This window comes from Bos javanicus, chromosome 13 (assembly GCF_032452875.1).
Source record: "Bos javanicus breed banteng chromosome 13, ARS-OSU_banteng_1.0, whole genome shotgun sequence".
NCBI lineage: Eukaryota > Metazoa > Chordata > Mammalia > Artiodactyla > Bovidae > Bos > Bos javanicus.
In genome coordinates this window covers 63,035,217-63,060,768 of record NC_083880.1, presented here as the reverse complement: position 1 = coordinate 63,060,768, position 25,552 = coordinate 63,035,217, and the positions used below count along the sequence as shown (strand labels likewise).

General features: G+C 38.3%; 1 protein-coding gene across 4 annotated transcripts in view; it reads right to left on the bottom strand.

Annotated features, from left to right (window-relative positions):
- Positions 1 to 25,552, bottom strand: part of CBFA2T2 (CBFA2/RUNX1 partner transcriptional co-repressor 2) — a 144,550-nt gene that overhangs the window by 25,451 nt on the left and 93,547 nt on the right. For all 4 annotated transcript variants that reach the window (XR_009740464.1, XM_061437289.1, XM_061437290.1 and 1 more), the window contains exons 2-4: positions 18,865 to 19,008; positions 15,909 to 16,150; positions 4,113 to 4,202 (exon numbers count right to left, since the gene is read on the bottom strand). Coding sequence is in view for 3 of the 4 variants with exons in the window: in XM_061437289.1 (XP_061293273.1) it covers positions 4,113 to 4,202; positions 15,909 to 16,150; positions 18,865 to 19,008 (476 nt within the window). In the remaining variant the exon portion in view is untranslated. The remainder of the gene's footprint in view (positions 1 to 4,112; positions 4,203 to 15,908; positions 16,151 to 18,864; positions 19,009 to 25,552) is intronic.

Genomic DNA, 25,552 nt, shown 5'->3' with positions numbered 1-25,552 from the left:
GAGTCAAAGCTCAATAAAGGTTTGTTGAACATAATAGTTGCAAAACTTAAACATTTTTGAACACTTTGACCAGTTAGAGAATTAGTAATGCCTACATGGAGAAGGCAATGGCACCCCACTCCAGTACTCCTGCCTGGAAAATCCCATGGATGGAGGAGCCTGGAAGGCTGCAGTCCATGGGGTCGCTGAGGGTCGGACACGACTGAGTGACTTCACTTTCACTTTTTACTTTCATGCATTGGAGAAGGAGATGGCAACCCACTCCAGTGTTCTTGCCTGGAGAATCCCGGGGACAGGGGAGCCTGGTGGGCTGCCATCTATGGGATCACACAGAGTCGGACACGACTGAAGCGACTTAGCATATACATAGCATATACACGGGAATAGGAGGCACTCACTCTTTCCTTTCTCATTTTAAGTCCTGGTTCCTACAATGCAGGAGACCCAGGTTTGATCCCTGGGTTGGGACGATCCCCTGCAGAAGGAAATGGCAACCCACTCCAGTACTCTTGCCTGGAAAATCCCATGGACCAAGGAGCCTGGTAGGCTACAGTCCATGGGGTCGCAAAAGTTGGACACAACTTAGGGACTTCACTTCACTCTTTTCTGAATCCTAGGACATTCTGATAGCACAAAAACCTTGCCTTCCCGTTCTCTCTTAGAGCTGCCATGGAATTCTGTAAACAGCAATTATTCTGGCTTAGTTGGAACATGGGGTCTTGAAAAAAGTAACAGGAGTGATAGGAATGGGGCAACAAGCCTTAGACTAGTGTAGTATCTGAGTATACACAGGTGTCCCACGGGCAGAATCTATTTCTTACTGTGCTGCTCCATTGAGCACATTCCCTTATTTTGTAAAAGGATAATTATTGATGTACTGATTATTTTTCCTTCTCCTCACACTTAAACCTCTAATGAGACAAATCATACAAAAAACCCTGTGCACCTTTAAACTTAACTATAAGTCCTTCATGTATAAAATATACTTTCCCCATACTTAATTAAAAAAATAATTATATTTTCCCTCAAATTTTAAAACAACTCAGACTGAGCTCATAATAAGCCTTTATCCCAAGGGAAACAGACGAGCAAGTGAAAGGAGAGTTTAATACATGCAAGTACTCATCCCTTTACCAACAGTTAATTTAGCAAGCACCATAATTAGTGACTGTTTTAAAGCAGAAATAAATTGACAAAAACCCAAATGCTAGCCAAAAAGCTGCCAGAACAACCTACCTCATGCTGTTTTCCAAAATAACTAGTTAAGAATAGAGAATTTGATGATATAAAACACTTTTAAAGTTCTCTATTTTATAACTTCAATCTTGTAGCAACTGTAAAAACTTAATTGGAAAATATACAATGTTAGATCTCTACGCTTGTGACATGTGCCCTTTAATGAATTTTTTAAAATGTTGTTTCCTATTAACACAAATTTCCCAAATCTCTCTGATTCTGGAGTCTTGGGGGAAATAATTATCTACTGGCTCTGATATACAGAAAAGAGACCAAGATAGAACTCACACAGCTGTTTCAAGGCTGAAAAAGGCATCCCAGACGGCTCTGAGAGCCCAAGGCGTCAATGCCATCAGAAAAGAGCCCAACACAGGCTGTGCATGGAGACCTGTGCATTTCCTTGCGTGTCTCTATTGTTCTCATTTAAAAAACCCCAAACACTAGAATCAGTACTTCAGTAAGTTGACTCAACCTTTTGATGCTATTACATTTTCTTAGGAAATAAAGAAGGTACAGGGGCATATTTATTTTGTCGAGACAAGAACTGATATTATGTGAGTACTCACATTGTGATAAAGGAGAGAAATTAAATTTCCACAAATACTGTATTGACAAAAGTCAAAATATAAAAAATTTGAGTTCAGTTTTTTTTTGTTTGTTAATAGTCTACTATTAATGAAAAGAATGAAATTCATTTGCTAGCGATGGACTGAGGATAACATTTTTAGCTTATTTGGGGTTGAAAATAAGTATTTCCTATCATCAAACCGATCCCAATGTTCATCTGTAAAAATCATTCTTCTTTCTAGCGCTTGGTAAAACCATGTAGTGGGCTGGATACAGGTCATTAGTTTCCAAACTGTGCATGGTCTAGAATACAATGGTGTCTGACCCTAGCCTTTCATTGCCTTTGACCTATTTTATAACACTGCAACTTAACCTTTCGATGGCAATGCAAAAACTTGCTGTCTGTGAACGTGCATAAAATTACATGCAGCAAAGGTTCTAGGGACTTTTCCCTTGCCCCACTGTAGAAGCAGCCAATTTTACTTTTGTTTGCATATTTTTATTTTGGCCACACCTTGTGGCATGCAGAATCATAATTTCTGGACCAGGGACCGAAACTGTGCCCCCTGCAGTGTGGAAGGGCAGAGCTCTAACCACTGGACGGCCAGGGAATTCCCTGTTTGCATATTCTTAGCAACAATCCTGATCTATAATGTACATTCTTTGGCTTCTCTCCTGAACAGGTTATAACACTTTATAGATTCCCTCATTAATGAGTTGAATTAAATACAATTCAAATTGTGTCACAGACACAGGTTCAGTTTTTAAACATCTTTATGAGTTATAGTATCACTTGTTCTTTTTTTAATTTATTATTTAATTGGAAGAAAACTGCTTTACCATGTTGTGCTGGTTTCTGCTATATAACCACTCTAATCAGCTGTAATTCGAGGTCATCAGAGCATCAGGCTTGGCGCCCTGTGTTATACAGCAACTCTCCACCATCTACCTATTTTGAACATGATAGTGTATATATATCAACACTACTCTTTCCATTTGTCCCACTCTCTCCCTTCAACTGTGTCCACAAGTGTGTTCTCTACGTGTGCACCTCCATTCCTTCTCTACAAACAGGTTCATCAATACATGTATATGCATTAATGTGTCTCTTGCTTTTAAAAATTACTGTTTAATAGGGAAAAATAGCACCAGTGGCACACCACCTTTACCAACTAATCAAAATCAACACCACCAATTACGAGACAAATGAACATCTATGTCTCCTGACAGCATGCAGTGATAAATGCATAACCTTGTTGTAATCATAAAGCACCATCAGAAAAACCCAAATTGAAGTATATGCTATAAAATCACACACTCTTTAAAATCCAGATCATAAGAGACTGAGAAGCTGTTCCTGATTAAAATGAACTGAAGGGAGACATGACAGTGTAATCCAACATGTGCTCCTGAATTAGATGTGGGACCAAAAATCAGGACATTTTGCTAAAAAGGACATTTGTGGGACATCTGGTGAATATGAATAAGATCTATAGATAATACTGTATCAATGTTACTTTCTAGATTCAATAATTATACTAAAGTATTCATATGTATCATGCTTGCAGCTTATTCCAAAACATTTCTGTGGAAAAAATTATAGAATAATAATGATGTGATAAAATATTAACATTCAGAGAATCTGAATTTTACTGTACCATCTTAAAACTTTTTTGTGAGCACAAAATTAATTCAAAATAAAATTGTCATCTTTTATATGTAAATTTAACCCGGACTCACATATCAGGGATGCACAATAATTTTAAACAATTTCCCCAAAAGGTATGATCCAGAGGACAATTAATTTCAGAGGACATAATTAGAAACTAGACTAAATGGGGGAAAGAGAGAAGCAAATAATGACTTCCCACATGCTCTTCCACATACCCTTAGGATTAGTCCTAACTGCAAAGGCCTCTGTTTTGACAGCCTCCACTGATAACACACACTCTTTACCCGGTGGCCACAACCAAGAGAGTGTTCAGTTACTTCTTCTGCCAAGAGCCCAACCACCGTGTCATGCACACACCTCTAGCCCACCCACTCCTGTTCCCCACCTCCCACCTGCTCCTTCTGTGTGTCATCAACAGTGTCTGCATATAAACCACAACTCAAGGCTTTTGCAACTCTCATCTCACCAAACATGAACCTTATCTGAAAACGGCACTCACATTTTCTCTAGCAGCCTCCAATTAAACATAGACATGAAAATGTGGCAAGCTGCCCTGATGGAGATCGTAGAAGAGGGATCAGTAGCAGCTTTGAGGAAATGCTGAAGATAATTTACAATCAGTAGTTATAAAAATTACCTTGAGGAATGGAATAACAAAAGGACGAAGAGGAAAGTTTGTAGCCTCCTGGAGCTTGCAATGGAATTCTTCAATTGTTACTGTTGAGTTCTGAAAAAAGAAAATAACACTGTTCAACTTCAAAAACTGGACAGTGTTATCCTAACATAAATCTGACAGTGCTGAGCCCTTTGAAATAATGAGGATAATTCCAAGAGCACTATTGTGAACCCAGATCCCTCTCAAAAGTTAACCAGATTCTGTTTCCTTTATGAAAGAAATCCAGCCTCTTTGATTTTCTTCTCAACTGTCCCAAATCTAGTAAGTTCCCCATAAGGTTCAGCAGCCTAGGCAAAATAGGGCATTGCATTCCTCCCGTGAAGAATGGCACTGAGGTCCCCTGTCTTGAGGGGCTCATCACAAGTCAACTTAGGTACAAGTAACCAAGGGTACAGTGTTTCCAGTTGAACAGTTCCCAAATTAGTCCACAGTATCAACTTAATGACTTGGAGCCTCATTTCTTCAGTTCATTTCTTCATTGGTTCTGCCTACCTCCTAGTATCAGTTCCCTAAATCTTCTAAGCTGGAAGTTAATAACAAAAATAGGTGCTCTTCAAGTGGTCTGTTTACAAATCAGAGTACCTCCAAGTGAGCAGACTTCCACTAGCTAAATTTTAGTATTCCCAGGCAACTTTTCAGCATTTCCCCAGTATTTTTTCAAGTCTTTCTTTAAACTAGGATTCTCAGCTTCTCTAAGAGGAATATAACAATACAAATATTTTCTTCAAAGTTCACAAACCATTTTTATTTTTACTTCAATTCCTTAAAACACAGCATACTAAGTTAAAAACAAAACATTAATCTGAATTCTTGCTTGCCTAAAAGAACAATGACAACTTCAAGGATTTATTTATATAAAATCATCAAGTGTTCAAAGACGTAACATATACCGCACAAATTATTCATCAGCAAAGTATTGCTTCTTAATAAGAAGAGATGGAAAATATATAGGTCCACCAACACAATACTGCATTAAAAATTATAATGCATTTATTATTATTTATTATTAATAATGCATTATTATAATGCATAATACATTAGAACACTTAGGGTGGTAGATTTGTATGCATAAATGAAGCAAGATACCTATAATATACTAAGTGAAAAACCAGTAACATAGAGGTATATTCTAATAATACATTTTTGAAAAAAACACACATTTATATAATATTTTAAGTATCTGGAAGGAAAATTACAACAGTAGTTATTTCTAGATGTGAAATTATGTTTGATTTTCCAAATATAGCATACAATATTGAGTAAAAACTAAAATATTTCTTTAGAAAAAAGAATGTATCAAATTTAACCAGGTTAAATGAAAATGTTTCAACAGCTTATCCCATTTCATATAAAAAAATTCCTTTTAAACCTGAGTGCCTGATTTTGTAAATGACAGGTATATAATGCAACCAAATCTACTGACAATCAGGGAACAAAAATTAAGTATAAGAGAAGGGCCTCCCCGGTGGCTCAGACAGTAAAGAATCTGCTTGCAATATGTGAGACCCATGTTCAATCCCTGGGTCAGGAAGGTCCCCTGGAGAAGGAAATGGCAACCCACTCCAGTGTTCTTGCCTGGAGAATTCCATGGACAGAGCAGCCTGGCGGGCTACAGTCCATGGGGCACAAAGAACAGGACATGCAGCTTGTGGGGTTTTCTAGTTCCCCAGCCAGGAACTGAACCAGGGTGCTCAGCAGTGACAGCATGGAGTCCTAACCACTGGACCACGAGGGAATTCCTCAGATGTGATGTCTCGTTTGAGGTCTGCTCAGCTGTTGAATCTATAGATACAGGTCTTTTGTTATATTTTCAGCCTTTATTTTAGCCCCACATTCTTTCTTTCCTCCTACTATGACTCAGACCTCTTTCGAATCTCCAAGGTTCTATTCATTTTTTTTTAACTTCTCTATGTTGTATAGACTGGGTAGTTTTTTCAAGTGCTCTAGCTTCAAGTTTACTGATTCTTTCCAGTCTACTGTTGAGTCCATCACTGAATTTTTATAATTTCGTTATATTTGTCAGTTCTCCAATTTGCATTTAGTTCTACTTTATACCTTCTATGTCCTTGCTGAGACCTTTGTATTTCTTCATTTGTGTAACTGCTCACTGAAGCATTTTTATGATGGCTGACTCAAAACCCCTGTCAAAAAATTCTGTTTTTGAGGCATCCTCCATCACTGTGCCGTTGAGAACAGGAGAATCTCTGAAACTGCCAGCTGCGGTATAATCCCATGTTTCCCACTCAACCTGTTGATCAGAAGAGGAAGGAGGGGTTCCTTACTGATGGGCAGTGGTGGGAGCTCAGACTCCCCACTAGGTCTCTTATGGGAGAGGGAAGGTTGTACATTATTATTTTTTTTTTTCCTGAGCTGGTCGACTACAATAGAGTGATTTTTGTCTAAAAGTTTTCTACCTTACTTGGAAGATCCTTTCCTAGTCCTTTGGCTAGAAAGAGGTGGGTTTGTTGTGGTGGTGGTTTTTGGTTTGCTTTTGTCTGTGCTCATCAGCATTTCCTTGTTACTGATTTCTCCAGACCACAATCCAGGATATATGATGAAAGCATAAAACCAAGGGAACTCACTGCTATGTATTTCCTTGGGTCTCAAGATCACTAGCCAATCTGCTTTCTTCTATCTTCAAGAGTCTTAATTTTGCTTTATGTAACTGTTCTTTTTTTTTTTTGCTGTATTTGTCAGGAAGAATAGGTATACTTTACCTTTCTGTTGGAGCTTCCCTGGTGGCTCAGATGGTAAAGGATCTGCCTGCTAATGTGGGAGACCTGGGTTTGATCCCTGGGTTGGGAAGATCCCTTGGAGAAGGGAATGACAACATACTCCAGAGTTCTTGCCTGGAGAATTCCATGGACAGAGCAGCCAGGTTCGACTCGCAGAGTCGGACTCAACCAGAGTGACTTACACACACCTTTTTTTTTACATCTCTGAATCAGACTGGACATGACCATATCATATTCCATTAAACTGAGGTACTGTCATTTACTCAGGCATTTATAGAACATTTAGCTGGTTCTAATTTTTTTTGGCCTTATAAATACTGTTAGTGCACATTGGTTGTCATTTTCTTAGGATGAATGTCAAGGAGAAATACTGGGAAGTCAAAGGAACTGTCTAGTTTAAGGCATAAACTACCTTCCAGAATGTGTATTTTCCAGATAAGTAGCCAGAGTAGAAAACATTTATCTTTACCTTGCAGTGGAAATTGCCACCCTTGCTTCCTGGTATAGTTAAGGACAACCAGGACCTTACCTCTTACACAACAGAAATACCAAATGCACACAGGTGAACTAAACTCTGGCTATGCTACCTATGTGATCTTTTCTGACTTTGCTAAGCAAGCTTTCTCCACATGGAATGACTGTGCATTTATACATGCTTGCCAAAATCTTAACCATTCCTTACGTAAATAGAAGATCAAATAAGGCTTTCACGGATTGGGGAAATATAATAATCTAAAGGTGTTAATTTTCTACCAAATTAGACAAGTTTTCACCAAGAGGGTAGAAAAAAGGAAAAAGAAAAGGGAAAAAGGAAAAAAAAGACAGGAAAAAGAACAGACTGGTAAGCTCAAATGCAACATGCATAAGACAATCATTTTATTTACAAATAATGACAGTTTTGTTTATCTTTTTCCAATCCTTATATCTTATTTACTAGGCTATAATGTTCAGGTTTACAGAGAATAGACTTTCTATCTGGTTCCTATTATCTGAGGGAAAGCTTTTGAAATTTCACCATTAAGCAGAGGTCTGCTGAAGGTTTTCGGTTTATACATACAACTGTCATCAGATTAAGGAAATTCCTGCTAGGTGTGCATTTTTTAACAACAAATAGATATTAAATTTAACAAACATTTGTCTCCAAATATAGTTTCAATACCAATTACTATAGATTACATGTTTCCGTAAGCCCTCAAAATTTCTACACCGAAACTTCATTTCCAATATTTGGAAGCACAGCCTTTGGGAGATGACTAGGTCAGGAGGACAGAACCCTAATGAATGGCATTAGAGCTCTTATAAAAAAGATCCCAGAAAGCTCTCTTGCCTCTTCCGCCCTGTGAGGACACAGTGAGAAGACCATCTATGAACCAGGAAGTGGGCTCTCACCAGACACCTAATATGTTGAACTTTGATCTTGAACTTACCAACCTTGAGAGCTGTGAGAAATGAATATTTGTTGTTTATAAGCCACCTATTCTTTAATACTCTATTATAAGAGCCCAAAAGGACTAAGACACTCATCTTTTTAAAAATCTAATTAGAGGATAACTGCATTATAATCTTGTATTGGTTTCTAATGTCCGACAATGTGAATCAGCCATAAGCAGATATATATCCTCTAACCCTTGAGGCTCTCTCCCCACCCCTGCCATCCTACCCCTCTAGGTTTTCACAGAGCAGCAGGCTGAGCACCCTGTGTTATACAGCAATATCCCACTAGCTATCTGTTTTACACATGGTAACGTATGTATTTCGATGCTACTAAATTTGTCCCACCCTCTTCTTCCCCCACTGTGTCCACAAATCCATTTGCCTATGTCTGCATAAAATGCTGATCTTTTTTTTTTTTTAAATAAGCTTATTTATTTTTATTTATCTATCTATCTAGTTTTGGCTATTCTGGGTCTTTGTTGCTGTGTGGGCTTTTCTCCGGTTGCAGCGAGTGGGGGCTATTCTCTAGTTGCAGTACACAGGCTTCTCATTGCAGTGGCTTCTCTTGTGGAGCACAGGCTCTAGGATGTACCAGCTTCAGCTGCTGTGGTACGTGGGTGCCACGTTGTGGCTCCCAGGCTCCAAGGCATATGTGCAAGAGTTGTGACACATGGGCTTAACTGCTCTGCAGTGTGTGGGATTGTCCCAGATTAGGGATTGAACCCGACTCTCCTACACTGGGCAGGTAGATTCTTTACCACTGAGCCACCAGGGAAGCCCCAAGATGTTGATCTCAGTGAAAATCTCAATATGTGAGAATATAAACTGGCATAAACTTGGAAAAACAATTTGTCTTTATATACTAAATTTACATACATGTATACCCTATGATTCTTGCCTGGAAAATCCCTTGGATGGAGGAGCCTGGTAGGCTGCAGTCTATGGGGTCGCTAAGAGTTGGACACAACTGAGCGACTTCCCTTTCACTTTTTACTTCCATGCATTGGAGAAGGAAATGGCAACCCACTCTAGTGTTCTTGCCTGGAGAATCCCAGGGACGGGGAGCCTGTTGGGCTGCCGTCTATGGGGTCGCACAGAGTGGGACACGACTGGAGTGACTTAGCATAGCCTATGAAATCACAATTCCACTGTTCAGTGCAATGCTTGCATACATGTACTATACATAAAAATGCTCATTATTTACAATGGCCTTTGTACAGAATAGACAATATAGTTGGTCAACAATTGCTAACCTTAGGAAAGCCTGCTTGCAAGGTTGGGGCACTGACTGGTGTCTAGGAACTTATAATTTCCTACACTGATACAAAACTTTTCATAACTGAAAAAGTGAAAGCATCTCAAGTATTCATCAATGGATGAAGGCATAAGCAAAACATAGTGTGTATGTGTGTGAGTGTGTGTATAATGAAGTATTAACTCATAACAGGGAGAAAATTGTAAGACATGCTACAACATGACTCTAGACTAATAGGGTGAACTTTGACAATATTATATAAGTGAAATAAGCCAGCCACAAAAAGATAAATACTGTGCTTTCACTAATATGAGGTACCTAGAGTAGTCAAGTAGAATGATGGCTGACAGAGCTGAGGAAAGAATGAAACAGGGAATCGTTGCTTAAGGGCACAAGTTACAGTTCCAAAAGATAAAAAAACTTCTGAAGGTAGATGGTGGTTGATGTTGCACAACAATGAGTATATTTAGTACCAGTGAACTGTGCACTTAAAAATGGTTAAGATAAAAAAAACAGTTAAGGTGGTAAATTTTGTGCTATGTGTATCTTACCACCTCATGATCAAACAATTAAAAAATCTGAAAGAGAAAAAAAATGAAACTTTAACCCAAGCACAACCATTTAAAAGAGACAATTGGCTATATCTACGTTTGGCTCAGATGGTAAAGAATCTACCCGCAATTCAGGAGACCTAGTTTCGATCTCTGTGTCGGGAAGATCCCCTAGAGAAGGGAATGGCACCCTACGCCAGTATTCTTGCCTGGAGAATCCCATGAACAGAGGAGCCTGGCAGGCTGCAGTTGATGGATTTGCAAATTCGGACATGACTGAGCAACTAACACTTTCACTGTCGAGGACTAGCAAACCACTCCACTGTATCCTCAAGATGTTTTCTCTTCAAGTCTTCTCTGCTCTCCTTGAGATAGAGACTCCAAACAAACAAACAAAATGTATATTTTCATAGCTCATAGCTGGAAAAAATTCGTTTTGTGTGTGCATGCATGTGCAAATGAGCTGTCATTTTTTCCTTTTACTCTTGAAATTAAGCAGATGCTACTTAAAGTAATTTGCTGCTGGAAATGGCATCAGACAAATTCTGATGTCTACTTTGCTTCCAATTATGTTCAAACTCATTTTGACATTTAAGGTAAATTTTATTAGTCTAGAGTCAGAAAGACTTTTCCATGGTACTCTAAAATCTGACCAATAAACAGACCCCCCCGTCACCCCAAACAAAGAAACAAAAACACCTTCCCTCAATGGATGACAGTACTATTTTTACAAGCTCTGATTTATGCTCAACACTAACTTTCCTTCTAGGAGTCTGGAGTTTCATACATGCTGCACAGAGTGCCTATGTGCCCACTCATTGAGTGTTTAATGGGGTTCCTTGGGTAGAAACATCACACATATGCTGCTGTTATCTTCACAGATGGGATACAGGGGAAAAAGGAAGCCTACACATGGATTCCTCCAGATCCTGACTGTGTCTCACCTTTCTGATCCAGCTGTGTATTCTTATTGTATTTCTGTATTAAATCTCAGCTCTGGGCACAACAATATGCCAAATCCCGAGAATTCTAGCAAATCTCGAAACGTGGGAGTGGTGTTGGGGGACCTATGATGCTGCCTCAAAATGTAAGAAACTCAAATGTCCATTGAAAACTATAAACTGTGGTTAAGCTGCCAATGCAGGGGACACAGGTTCGATTCATGGTCCAGGAAGATTCTACATGCTGCAGAGCAACTAAGCCTGTGCAAGACAACTACTGAAAGCCTTGCTCTAGACCCCATGTTCTGCAACAAGAGAAATCACAGCAATGAGGAGCCCATGAATTGCAGATACAGAGTAGTCTCCACCTGCTGAAACTAAAGGAGGTCCTTGTGTGGTAACGACAACCCGACACAGCCCCAAATAAATATTTTTATACAGTATAAATTGTGGTATATTTCTACAATGAAACATTATACAGCAATGATAATGAACCACCACTAATAACCACAGTTGTACAAAACAACAGGGATAGAATCTAGCATGATAAAGAAGTCATTTATTACATTTTGCCTTGTATGAAAGTGGTTTCTTCTACACAATACTGAGTAATGTTTTAAAGCAGCAGTTCATAAACTTTTATAGTCTCGTAAACCCTCTAATTATTGTGGGTTACATCTATCAATAATCACTATCTCTGAAAATAAAACTGAGAAGTAAAAACAATTGTTATGGATACAAACTTTTGTAAGGAAATAAAAACCAAGTCTGCAAACGCATGCCAGACACTACCGTAGAACAGTTGGCCCCTGTTCCTTGGATGACGAGAGGGGAGTGCACTCCTGGGATGCATAGGATATCTCCTACAGAGAGTTACTTCTACAGAATCAGGAAATGTAACTAACCTACCACATACAAAAAAATACAAATAGAAACGTAGACAAAATGAGGCAACAGAAGAATGTTTCAGACAAAGGAACAAAATAAAACCCCAGGAGAACAGGTGATGTAGAGATAGGCAATCCACCCAAGAAAGAGTTCAGAATAATGACTGTAAAGATGATCAAAGAATTTGGGAGGAAAATGGATACACAGAGCAATAAAGCAGAACTTTTCAAGAAACAATTAGAAAATAATAAAAAACAACCAAAAAGAGGTGAAGAATACAATAACTGAAATGAAAAATTCACTAAAAGGAATCAATAGTAGACTAAATGAGGTAGAATTATCGATAAATGAGCTGAATGACAAAGTATGGAAATCACTGCTACCAAACAGAAAAAAGAATGAACAGAAATGGAGACAGTGTAAGAGACCTCTAGAACAACATCAAGTGCGGTAATGTTTGCATTATAGGGGACACCGAAGGAGAAGAAAGAGAAAGAGACTGAGAAAATATTAAGAGTTGATAGCTGAAAACTTCTTTAACCTGGAAGCCCAGGAAGCACTGTCCTATACAGGATTAATCTACAGAAAAACACACCAAGACACATTTGTAAACAAAATGACAAAAATTAAAGATAAACAGAGAATATTAAAAGCAATAAGGGAAAAGTAACAAATAACATACAAAGGAACTCCAGTAAGGCTATCAGCTGATTTTTTAGCAAAAACTGCTAAAAAAAGAGGAGTGGCACAATACACTTAAAGTGATGAAAAAATTAGGAAATGGAAAAGCTTACTGGTAAAGGCAAATATAAATAAAGGCAAGAAATCATCCATACACAAAGCTCCTGGAGGGTGGGGTAGACTAAAGTAGCAACATTTCCATATCCACAATAAGCAGTTAAGGGACACATAAAACAATTAGATGTAAAATATAAAACCCAAAACAGTAATCATGAGGGGAGCAGAGTACAAAATGCAGAGTATCTAAAACTCTTCTGAAAGAAATCAGCAACTTAAAACAAGCATGTGCATATATATATATAGAGAGAGAGAGAGACCACTATACAAAAACCTAATGGTAACTGCAAAACAAAAATCTGTAATATATCTACACACAAAAAAGGAATTCAAACACAACAGCAAAGATAGTCATCAAATCACAGAAGAGAACAAAAGAAGAAAGGAAAAAAAGGACCTAAAATACAAATCCAAAAAACAATGAACAAAATGGCAACATAAGCATATATACTGATAATTACCTTAAATGTAAATGAACTAAGTGCTCCAACCAAAGGACAGACTGGCTGAATGGACACAAAAACAGGACCCATATATATGCTGCCTAAGCCTGGCGGGCTACAGTCCAAAGGGTTGCGTACAGTCAGATAGGACTAAGTGACTGAGCATGAGGTATGTGTCAGATCTCGAGACACATATAGACTGAAGGAGAGGAGATGGGAAAAGGTATTCCAAGCAAATAGAAATCAAAATAAAGTCAGAGTGGCAATACTCGTATCAGACAAAATAGACTTTAAAGACTGTGACTGGGAATTACCTAGTGGTCCAGTGGTTAGGATACCATGCTCTCACTGTCGAGGGCTCAGGTTCAATTTCCGGTCGGGGAACTAAGATTCCACAAGCTGAGTGGCATGGCCAAACCTCTCTCCCCCCGACCAAAAAAAAAACCCACCAAATATAACGATCAAAGAATCAACCCAAGAAGACAGAACAATTGTAATATATATATGCACCCAACACAGGAGCAACATAAAGGCAAATGTTAACAGACACAAAGAACCTTAATACTCTATTTAATCAATGAACATATCACCCAGACAGAAAATCAATAAGGAAATACAGGTCTTAAGTGACAAATTATACCAGATGGACTTAATTGATATTTATAGGGCATTCCATCTGAAAGCAGCAGGATACTCACTCTTTTCAAGTGCTAATGGAACATTCTGCAGGACAGATCACATGCTGGGCAATTAAAGCATCAGAAAACTGAAATCATATCAAGTATCTTTTAAAACACAAACACACAGAGGTTAAACAATATGCTACTAAACAACCAATGGATCACTGAAGAAATCGAAGAGGAAATTAAAAAAAAAATACCTGGAGACAAATAAAAATATGACACCCCAAAACCTATGGGTTGCAGCAAAAGCAGTTCTAAGAGGGAAGTTTACAGTGATACTAATTTACCTCAGGTAATATGAAAAATCTCAAATAAACAACCTAAGCTTACACCTAAAGCAGCTAGAGAATGAAGAAAAAACAAATCCCAAAGCTAGCAGAAGGAAAATAGCATAAAGATCAGAGCAGAAATAAATGAAGTGGAGATTTTAAAAAATGATCAATGAAACTAAGAACTGGTTCTTTGAAAAGATAAATAAAACTGATAAACCTTTAGTGATTAATAAAAAAAGAGATGGCACAAATCAATAAAATAAGAAATGAAAAAGCAGAAGTTACAACCAATACCACAGAAAAATGAAAGGCTGTAAGAGACTATTAGCAGCAACTATATGCCAACAAAAGGGACAACCTAGAAGAAATGGACAAACTCTTAGAAACATACAATCTGCCATGTGAACTATGGAGAAATAGAAAATATGAGTGGGCCAATTACCAGTAATGAAATTAAATACGTAATTAAAAAACTCCCAACAAACAAAAGTTCAGGACCAGGTGGCTTCACAGGTGAATTATACCAAACATTTAGAGAAGAGTTAACACATATCCTCCTGAAACTATTCAAAAACTTGCAGAGGGGCGAATACTTCCAAACTCATTCTATTAGGTGACAATCACCCTGATAAAGATATTACAAAAAAAGAAAACTACAGGTTAATACCACTGATGAACATAGATGGAAAAATCCTCAACAATACTAGCAAACCAATTCCAACAATACTTTAAAAGGATTATACACCATGAATAATCAGAAATCAATCAATGTAATACATGACATTAACAAACTTAAGAATAAAAACCATATTATCATCTCAATAGACTCAGAAAAAGCTTCTGATAAAATCCAATATCTGTTTATGATTAAAAACTATGTCTACCAAAGAGGAAAGTGGGAGAGGGACAGATTAAGAATTTGGGGTTTACAGATACACACTATTATGTATAATACAGATATACAAACCTCTCTGCTACATAACTTAATAAAAGAGAGCTGGATTCTTCTGCATTTAATGTGTTGCAATATCCTACATCATATAATCTCTAGAAAATTTCATTGAACAGTCATGAGAGAATTAAGAGTCGAAACGTAAGTAATACTTTAATATTATTATGAAAATGCTTTTGACCTCCTGGGCTTCCTGAAAGGGTCTTGAGAAATCCAAGGGCTCACTAATTACACTTTGAGAACTGCCAAGTTGTGTGAATCATCTTTATTACATAAGAGGCTAATATGCAGGAGCACAGTGTGCTTTTAGTTGAGGTAAATCTTGAGGAATTCAATTTACAAACATTAAGAACTGGTAGCTCTTCTCTTACATATACTGAGAGTTGAACCCTCCCAGGTGTCAATGTAAGAAAATCTCTAACTTATAGTATGGATTCGTCCCTCAGTATAGGTAAAAAAAAATTATGTGTACCTTGAAAATCCTAAAGAAACTGTATTTGTATGAGGAAACAATGCACCAGGCACTGAATATATTATTAAGTAACAAAACTTAGTGGAACCTCAGTGGATCTCTTGAAACTTAGTTTTAAGACAAATTCAAAGTTGCTTAAAGGAATTAAATTGATAAACATTATCCACAACTGAAATCCATGATTCAATACTATTCTACAAATTAATCTAGACTGTAGAATTTACCACACTGCTACAAGTTTGGGAATGAGGAGAAGTATGCGCAAATTTCTCTGCTGGCTTCAGTTCTGAGCCACATACTCAAAGCAGTCATTGACAGTGATGCCGTACTTACCACCAGCGCTAGAACAAGAGTCCGCACCTTCTCCCCAATCTCAGGTGAGATGTCATTGCCAAACTGCTGCAGAGTGGTGAGGAAGCGTTTCAACTTGCTGAGCTGCCGAGCACCACAAGTGGCTGGCAACTGTTGGTTAGTTAGTGCAGATGATGTGGAAGAGGCAGGACCATTGCTGAATCTTTGTGGTGGTGATGGGGCGCCGTTAAGGGTAGGAGGAGAATGGTTGATGCCATTGCTCACTAAAAGAAAAACTTGGTTTAAGTGCAAATCACAATGATCCCTGTTAATTTCTTATTTTTGCATTCTCTTTCATTTATTGATTTGAATTTTGTAATTCACAGGATAAAAGCATATAGAAGACACTGATTCAGCCCTCAACAACACTGCTTTACAATGAGACAGACTGCCTGATAAAAAACGGTAACAGAGTAACATAGACATGTTGAGAGGAGTGTTGAGAGCCACAAGAGCAAAGAGAAGGGACATCTAACTTCTGCAGGTGTTGGGGGTGGGGAGGAAGGGTAGCTTTTAAGACTTCTTGCAGTGGGTTGCATGAGCAGAATCTGGTAGAATCTATTTCCAACAGGACATTGATCCCAACTTCAGACTCCCAAAGAAGCAAAGCGGTCAATTAAATATATAGCATTTGAACAAGATTATCAGAAAGCAGAGAGTTGCGTTAATATGATATTTTTTTTCCTACCCCATAGGTTTATTGATTTATTCCTACAATGAGATATATATGTATCTCTTTGACCATTCAGAATATTCACGTTCATCAAAATCTGTTTTTCTCTGCCTTGATAGTGCCAAGCGTCTTCTAGACACCATATGGGATACTTCCATTCTATATTTCTGCTCTAATGATAATATATGTGATTAATTAGTTTTCCTATTTGCCCATTGTTCTGAACACTGATTTCCTGTAGTTTTAATCTGGAACACAGCTCTAGAGCTATGGTCTTGGAGGCAAAGTCCCTTCTTCCCTGATGAATGAAATAAATATGCCTAAGTGTCAATAGATTTTTATTTAGTCATTTCCAGGCCTGAAAATTTAGCAAAATAAAACAATGTCTAAAAACACATCACCTGTATTAAGAAGCATTATTTGACAGACTGTGTGACAGAGGAGCCTGGCAGGCTACAGTCCATGAGGTCGCAAAGAGCTGGACATAACAAAAGCGACTCAGCACGCATGCATATTGCTCCTACTAGATTTCATAACTTTTCTGTGCTATGTACATGTGCCCCTTATTTTACTTACCAAATTATACTTAGTTCTTGCTATATTTGCACTGCCTTGAAAGACTGTCCAATTCTTGATAAATATACATCTGTGTATATCATAATTAGCTATCAAAGCATATATTAAAATGTTGCTAAAACGCTCACTGCATAGAGGGTTAACAGGCTGAGAAAAAAGATGGTGATCTTTCTACTGTCTTCCAGGAAAGGACATTAGAGCTACTACTGGCAAGGAAGGTTTAACACTCAACCTCAGCAATTCAGAAAATTAGCTGCAAAGGTGTTCACAGAAAGGCCCACTGCTACTGGAGAGCTGCCCTCTTTTGAAGCAACTCATAAATATAATACATTACCATGCTTTTGGCCACTCTGATACTTACTTGGCATGATCACATTTTCTGAAATAACACATATTCACCCCTAAACAGTCAAGTATGGAGGTCAAAAGGGCTCAATTTAGTTACACATACAGATACACATAGAATTCTACAGTGTGTATCTTGAAATCTGAATGATAGTCTAGATTTAAATCTGCTTCACTTCAAAGATACTACCTTTATCTAAGGCTGTTTAACTATGAGATAAAATTACAGAAATTAAGGGGAAAAGATACCAAACTTCATATCATAAATTCTGGCTCAAATTGCTCCAGTTGCCAGTTACTTAACTTCAAATGTTTTGGGACTATAAATAATTAAATCTTCTTTTTAAAATTGAGGTTTTAGGGCTAAATTTGTTACAGGGTTTGGGGAAATTCAGCTTTAGTAGATAGTACCAAAAAACGTTCTTATAAACAATGTATTGTTCAAGTTGCTTCACACATACTCTCACCAAGACTTGATGTTCTATTTCATTCTGAACATTCTTGGGTGTACACAATACTACATTGGTTTTAGTTCCTTTTTGACTAATAAGGCTGAGCAACTTATTATACATTTATTGTCTTAATAGGATTGTTATGGACTAAATTATATCACCCTCTCAAATTCCTGTGTTGAAGTTCTGATCACCAGAGTACCTTAGAACGTGACTGTATTTGGAGACAGGGACCTTAAAGGTTAAATGACGTCATGAACCTAGGTCGTAATCCAACATGACTATTGTACTTATAAGAAGAGGAAGAAGCATCAAGGATGCGCACGCACAAGGAAAGGCTATGAGATGACAGAGCAAGAAGGCAGCTCTCTTCAAGACAGAGAGAGAGCCTCTGAAAAAACCAATCTGCTGACATCTTGATCTTAGACCTCTAACCTCCAGACCTGTGAAAAAATAAGTTTCTGTCGTTTAAATCACCCAGTCTTTGGAATTTTGTGAAAGCAGCCCTACTAAACTAATAAAACAATCATTTTCTTTTGTAAAAAAACCTTACCATGACACTCGTGGAGTAGTTCAATAATTTTATAAAATTTACTTTGAATCCTATGAACCAGTATAATAATTGAAAATTCATCCTTTTAGAGTCAAAGAAATTAAAATAGATACTTTTAAGTCAAAAATATGAAAACAAAATATTTATACTACTAAATTTCCAAGTACCTGAAAGAGTTATGTACTATTCTCTGAGGGAAAAAGAAACCACCAAATATATGTGTGTATTGTTAATAGCCATTAAGAAAATGTTGAGCAGTGAATATAGAAGACTTAATGACATTCATTTAGATCCAAACGTCACTGTAAACCACAAACCCAAGCAACTAAGAGGTCTCACGTGCTGTAGGAGTGAATGACACAGGCCTGGGTCCTCCGGGATTTATTGGTGGAAGGGGCGGCATGGTGGGAGGGGAGGATCTTGACTGTATCTTCACTTCCACAGGAGATCCAGGCATCGCTGGCACCCTTTTGTCAGCACCCACTGTAAAGAATAAAAGGAATGGAAGTCAGAATTTTCTATAAAATAATAAAAACAGTGACAACAATCTGAAATATTATGTTGGTGCAAATGTAATTGCCATTTTTGCATTGTTGAAATTTGCTGTTTGATAGTGGAATACAATGGCACCCCACTCCAGTACTCTTGCCTGGAAAATCCCATGGATGGAGGAGCCTGGTTGGCTGCAGTCCATGGGGTCGCTAAGAGTCGGTCACGACTGAGCGACTTCACTTTCACTTTTCACTTTCATGCATTGGAGAAGGAAATGGCAACCCACTCCAGTGTTCTTGCCTGGAGAATCCCAGGGACGGGGGAGGAGCCTGATGGGCTGCCGTCTATGGGGTCACAAAGAGTCGGACACGACTGAAGTAACTTAGCAGCAGCAGCAGTGGAATACATTCTTAAATTAATGAACACACAGTGCGGGGGTGGATCAAGTTTTGCAAAGCAGACGAAAGCCTTGAAGATGAGGAGTGCAGTGGCCAGCCATTGGAAGCTGACAACGACAACCAAGAGCAATGAGTGAAGCTGATCCTCTTGCAACTACATGAGAAGTTGCCCAAGAACTCAACGTCGACCATTCTATGGTCATTTGGCATTTGAAGCAAATTGGAAAGGTGAAAAAGCTTGATAAGCAGGTTCCTCATGAGCTGACTCCAAGTCCAAAAAAATCGTCATTTTTTGAAGTGTTGTCTTCTCTTATTCCACACAATAACAATGAACCATTCTTGATTGGATTATGACATGTGACGAAAAGAGGATTTTATATGACAGCTGGTGATGAGCAGCTCAGTGGTTGGACCAAGAAGCTCCAAAGCACTTCTCAAAGCCAAACTTGCACCAAAAAATGTCATAGTCACTGTTTGGTGGTCTGCTGCCCGTCTGATCCATTACAGCTTCCTGAATCCCAGCCAAACCATTAACAAATCGATGAGATGCACCGAAAACTGCAATGCCTACAGCTGGCATTGGTCAACAGAAAGGGCCCAATTCTCTACAACTTCCGACTGTACGTTGTACAACCAGTGCTTCAAAAGTTGAATGAATTGGGATATAAAGTTTTGCCTCATCCTCCACTGACCTCTTGTCAACCAAATACCACTTCAAACATCGACAACTTTTTGCAGGGAAAATGCTTTCACAATCAGCAGGAGGTAGAAAATGCTTTCCAAGAGTTGGTCAAATTCCGAAGCACGGGTTTTTCGGCTACAGGAGTAAACAAACTTCTTTCTCTTTGGCAAGTATGTGCTGATTGTAATGGTTCCTATTTTGATTAATAAAGATGTGTTTGAGCCTGGTTACAATAATTTATAATTCATGTTCTGAATCTGTACTTACTTTTGTGCCAACCTAATACCAACATATCTACCCAGAGGACTAAGAAGTTATGAAGATGATTACTTAGTATAATAGGCTGAATGGTGGTTGCCCAAAATATGTTCACCTCTTAATTCCTTGATTGTGAATGTTTCCTTATTTGGAAAAAAAGGTCCTTGAAGACATAATTAAGGATCTTGAGGGAAGGAGATTATCCTGGATTATCTGAGTAGTTTCTAAATCCCATGTCCTTATAAGAGGAGGGAAAAGACAGACAGAGGGAAGTCTACCTGAAGACAGACCTAGGCTCACAGAGAGAACACTATGTGACAATGGAGGCAGAGATTGGAACAGTGCCATCTGCAAGCTAAGGAATGCCAAGAATTGTCAGTAACTACCTAAAATTAGAAGACAAGGATAAAAAAGATTCTTTCTCTGAGGCCACGAATGAATCAACCCTGCTGATACCTTGATTTTGGACATCTGGCCTCTTGAACTGTAAGAGAATAGTGTTGTTTTAAGTCACTCAGTTTGTGGTACTTTGTTATGGCAATCCTAGGAATCTAAGACAAGGCAGCGAGGTCAAGGGATTATGTGACACAAGGGTTAACAGTGAGAACAGTGGCTGGGAAAGAAAGAAACCAGCTTATGAATTCAGCTTATCTCAACTGCATTCTTTCTTGACTTCTAATAAATTAATCAAAGTAGTGGGGAGTGGATAGCTAATTTGGGACTATCCAGACAAGTGAACATCAATTGCAATAGAATGGAAACAGAATCATAGTCGACTATATAAATTACTATGGATGATGAAATACATGTTTATATATATCAACTATTCTAAATATGAAAAAAGAGTGGAGATGTTGTCTCCACTCCAATGTCTCAGACAACATCTCTGATACCAGGCATGTCATTTATGATGAGTGTCCAAAAAATAAAAGTAGCTGCTGCTACTGCTAAGTCACTTCAGTCGTGTCCAACTCTGTGTGACCCCATAGATGGCAGCCTACCAGGCTCCCCCGTCCCTCGGATTCTCCAGGCAAGAACACTGGAGTGGGTTGCCATTTCCTTCTCCAATGCAGGAAAGTGAAATGTGAAAGGGAAGTCGCTCACTCGTGTCCGACTCTTCACGACCCCATGGATTGTAGCCTACCAGGCTCCTCTGTCCATGGGATTTTCCAGGCAAGAGTACTGGAGTGAGGTAACATTGCCTTCTCCAAAATAAAAGTAGAGGTGATCCTAAACACAGGCTACTTCATCCACAAGGACAATTTATAGCTGTTTGACAATACTCGATGGCAACAAATCCCAGAAAATCAGATTGGGTAGATTAAACTTGACATTAGAATTAGGTCTGAGCTAATATGAATAGGACTTGAAGAGTAATGTTCTAATACCTTCAGAGGGTTATTTTTCCCATTAAAGGAAACTTGTTACCTACTTGGTTAAAATAGGGTCAGGGCTACCATAATATCCTTTAAGTTGAGCTATGTTCCTCTCAGCCACTCCAAGCTTTTCACTTAAGTACCATGCACTTATTCTCCAATAACTGCTAAATTCAAAGTACAAGAAATAGAAAAATGAGAATATTACATCAAAGTTTTCCTTCACTGAGATCATAGTTATAAATACAGTATATCTAAAAGCATTCATGACCCTGGCAAAAAGGCAAATCTTTGTACACTGAAGGGCACGTTCTCATGAGGAAAATATCCCTCCAAAGAATTTTTCTACTTTAGTTTGCAGTGGCCACATTTTGGGGAGAGAGAAAATGAGTATGTACAGTCAATCAGGGTAGCAATCCCAAGTTACAAATGCCCTGACAAAAAAAATCCTCTTTGAGAGCCATGTGGGCAACACTCTGCCAGCCCTTCCATCTCTCTGTCCGGGACATTTTCACGATGAAATTGATGGTAGTCCTGTCTGATGAGTGGACTAATTAGCTATCACGTTTGCCTTTTTCTTCCTGACAGTATTTTCTCAATGCCCTTCAGAGTGCAGTTGACATGCTTCCAGCTCTTCCATCTGGGCCCAGCTTTCTGGAGGGTGAGAGGAGAGAAGAAGGGAGGAGCTGACAGTTGTCTCGCACTGTTGTGTGTTGTGTACAGTGTGCAACAACCTAGAGGGAGCCTTTCTTCAAACCACCTGCCTCTACAGCAAGGGCGCCAAAGGCCCGAGGAGGGCTTAGCAGTGAGATGTGTTTTAGCACTAAGCACTTGGCAGAACGAAAAACTCAGAGCAGCCCAACTGCAGAACACTGAATTATATACCAAGTGAAAGCTTAGACAATGGGAAAAACCCAAACTCCAGAGTACTGTTTATAGGTTAAAACTACCTATCCTTTATTCACATCACTACTCCCAAACCTGCAACACTAGTGATATGCCTCAGGTTTCAAGCAACAACACTGTCTAGTCGGAAGAGTGTGGGTACAGAGACGGAAAGGTGGGGTTTGGTGTGAACCGTCATTCTAACAGCCTGCGTGAATTTTATTAAATCACTTCACTTTTCTGGGCCTCATTCTGTTGTAAGGATTAGAGATAATGCTAGTGCTGGATATCAAGAAGCTATTTTAAGAAAGAATACTAATAATGATTAGAAAACATGAAGACTAGTGCCTGATTTTATCACTTAACTCGTCTTGTGACTATGTCCAAGTTAATATTGACATTTGTTCCCCACAGAAAATGAGCATACGATCAACAGTCCATGCGACCTCAGTGATATTGTATGGAAAAAAAATCTAAGAATTAACAGTTGCAAAAGTACCAAGTATAATGTAAGATGATATTGTGTTGGAAGCTGGGCAGCAAGACTGCACCTGATAACATGAGAGTTCTATCCTGGTTCATAATCTGATAAATGCAACAGTTGTTCAGATGGTGGATAAGGAGTATATTCCAAAGTAGGCACTTTAACCCTCTGCTTGGTGGCCAATCGCTTTTAGAATGACATCATTTCTGAATTTTTTTAAAACTGATGTTTTATAAAACATCTAGCTGGATCCCTTGAAAGAATCAACCATATTTTGAGCTCTTTTCAATTCCAGAGAACGTTAAAGTTCAAACAGAAGAAATTCTATTTTCTTAAGCCTGACTTGAGCCATAAACACCACTGCCTGAACCATTAAAGAGACAAAGTATTCAGTCCTAGAAAATTAAATTAACCCTTAGTTTTATCAGAAAGGTTCAACTAGATCTTAAAACACAGATTCTAAAGTTCAAAGTAATTATTCAGTCACTCTATGAGTTTGTGCTTTGATTATTTAAAATATCTGGATATATTGGAAATGTGATCACATGAATTTGCAAAACCACTGATGGTTCACCACCTAACAACATAACGCCAAACAACTTAAGCTAAAGAAGAAGGACAAACACGGGAAACTATGTATGGGTAATGATTTTACCCCTCCACTGTGAAAGGTGCTAAGCGAGTCACGAAAACAGAAAACTGACAGAAAGAAAAAATGATGAACAGTTCTCTGGGTGAGGGTACTGTGATATCCCCCACATAAGAGGCTGAAGAATCAAACATGAAACTAAAGGGCAGAAGTATTCTGTAGCTTTAAGAGAAAGTAATGCTAAACACAAACATAAACATCCTGTGTAACTAAGTCCTACTTGGGAAGAATCTTGTATGATAAACTGCCCACAAATGAGGGCATTTACAAGTCATTATAAACTGCTTTTCCGTTAGTTTTTTTTTTATTACAGTTTTAAAAAAATTACTTTCAGGTTGATGAAGGAGCAACAAATACAAGAAGTATAAATAAGAGAGAAGACAAATGCCAACTATGCGAGGGGAAGGAGTGCCCACAAACAACTGGAAAGAGGTGGAAACCCCAGAGCTGCAAAGGGGAATGAACTTTAGCTGAAAGAAGGTGAGCTTGATATGAAGGATGCTCTATCACTTACTTGCTGTGTGACTATGGTTTCTGACATAAACCCTCCCAATAACCCTGTTAATGATTTTACTTGGCCATTGAGATGTTAATCTATGCTAAGTTCTAGAGAGAAGAAGATATGATCAAGTGCTCCTGATTATCATCTCTGAGAAAAATAAGCTGAATATAGATCTTACTATACTATAGTTATACTTTCTTACCATAAAGAAAGCTGAGCACCAAAGAATTGATGCTTTTGAACTGTGGTGATCGATAAGATTCTTGCGAGTCTCTTGGACTGCAAGGAGATCCAACCAGTCCATCCTAAAGGAAATCAGTCCTGAATATTCATTGGAAGGACTGATGCTGAAGCTGAAACTCCAATACTTTGGCTACCTGATGTGAAGAGCTGACTCATTTGAAAAGACCCTGATGCTAGGAATGATTGAAGGCAGGAGAAGGGGACGACAGATGATGAAATGGTTGGATGCCATCACCAACTCAATGGACATGAGTTTGAGTAAACTCATGATGTTGGTGATGGACAGGGAGGCCTGGCATGCTGCAGTCCATGGAGTCGCAAAGAGTTGGACACGACTGAGCAACTGAACTGAACTGAACTGATAGATCTTTCAGATAAATAGCACAGGAATACTGATCATTCCAAACAGGGTGAACCAAGGAAGTCATTACCAGTTCTTTAAAACAAATCAGATTCCTAACTAAGAAACAACTGTCATAGTTTAAACAGAACTATGGGGGTGGGGTGGGGTGGGCAGAGGTTAGGTAGATAATTTTCTTTTTTGTATGAATAAGCATATATTTGTATTGTTCAAAAATTAATATATGATATAAAAAGAAATACTCCCTGCTCCTGTCCCTATATACCCCACATCTCACTCAAAACCACTTAAATCTGTTTCTTGTATATCCACCCATTCTTTCTCTCTACAAATGAGCTGATCCCCAAACATCTAAGAGCCTAACCTAATGAGTATGATCTGTAGTTAACTGCTTTCAGACATATGAATAAATGAGCACGAGCAAGAACAGAACCTCTTGTCTCATGGATTTATAAGCCACTAAGGTTTAGCATGGTTTGTTGTAGCATAAAACAACAGGCAACTGATCTATACCACATACAAACTGTATTGCTCCTTGTTTTTTTGTTTCATTTTCTAATTTAACAGCATGTCCTGAAAGTTCTAATTCCACAACTTTTTTTTTTTTAAATAAACAAATGAATGATGGGTGGGGGAGGGATAAACTAGGAAATTGGGATTGACATATACACACTACTATATATAAATATATATAGTA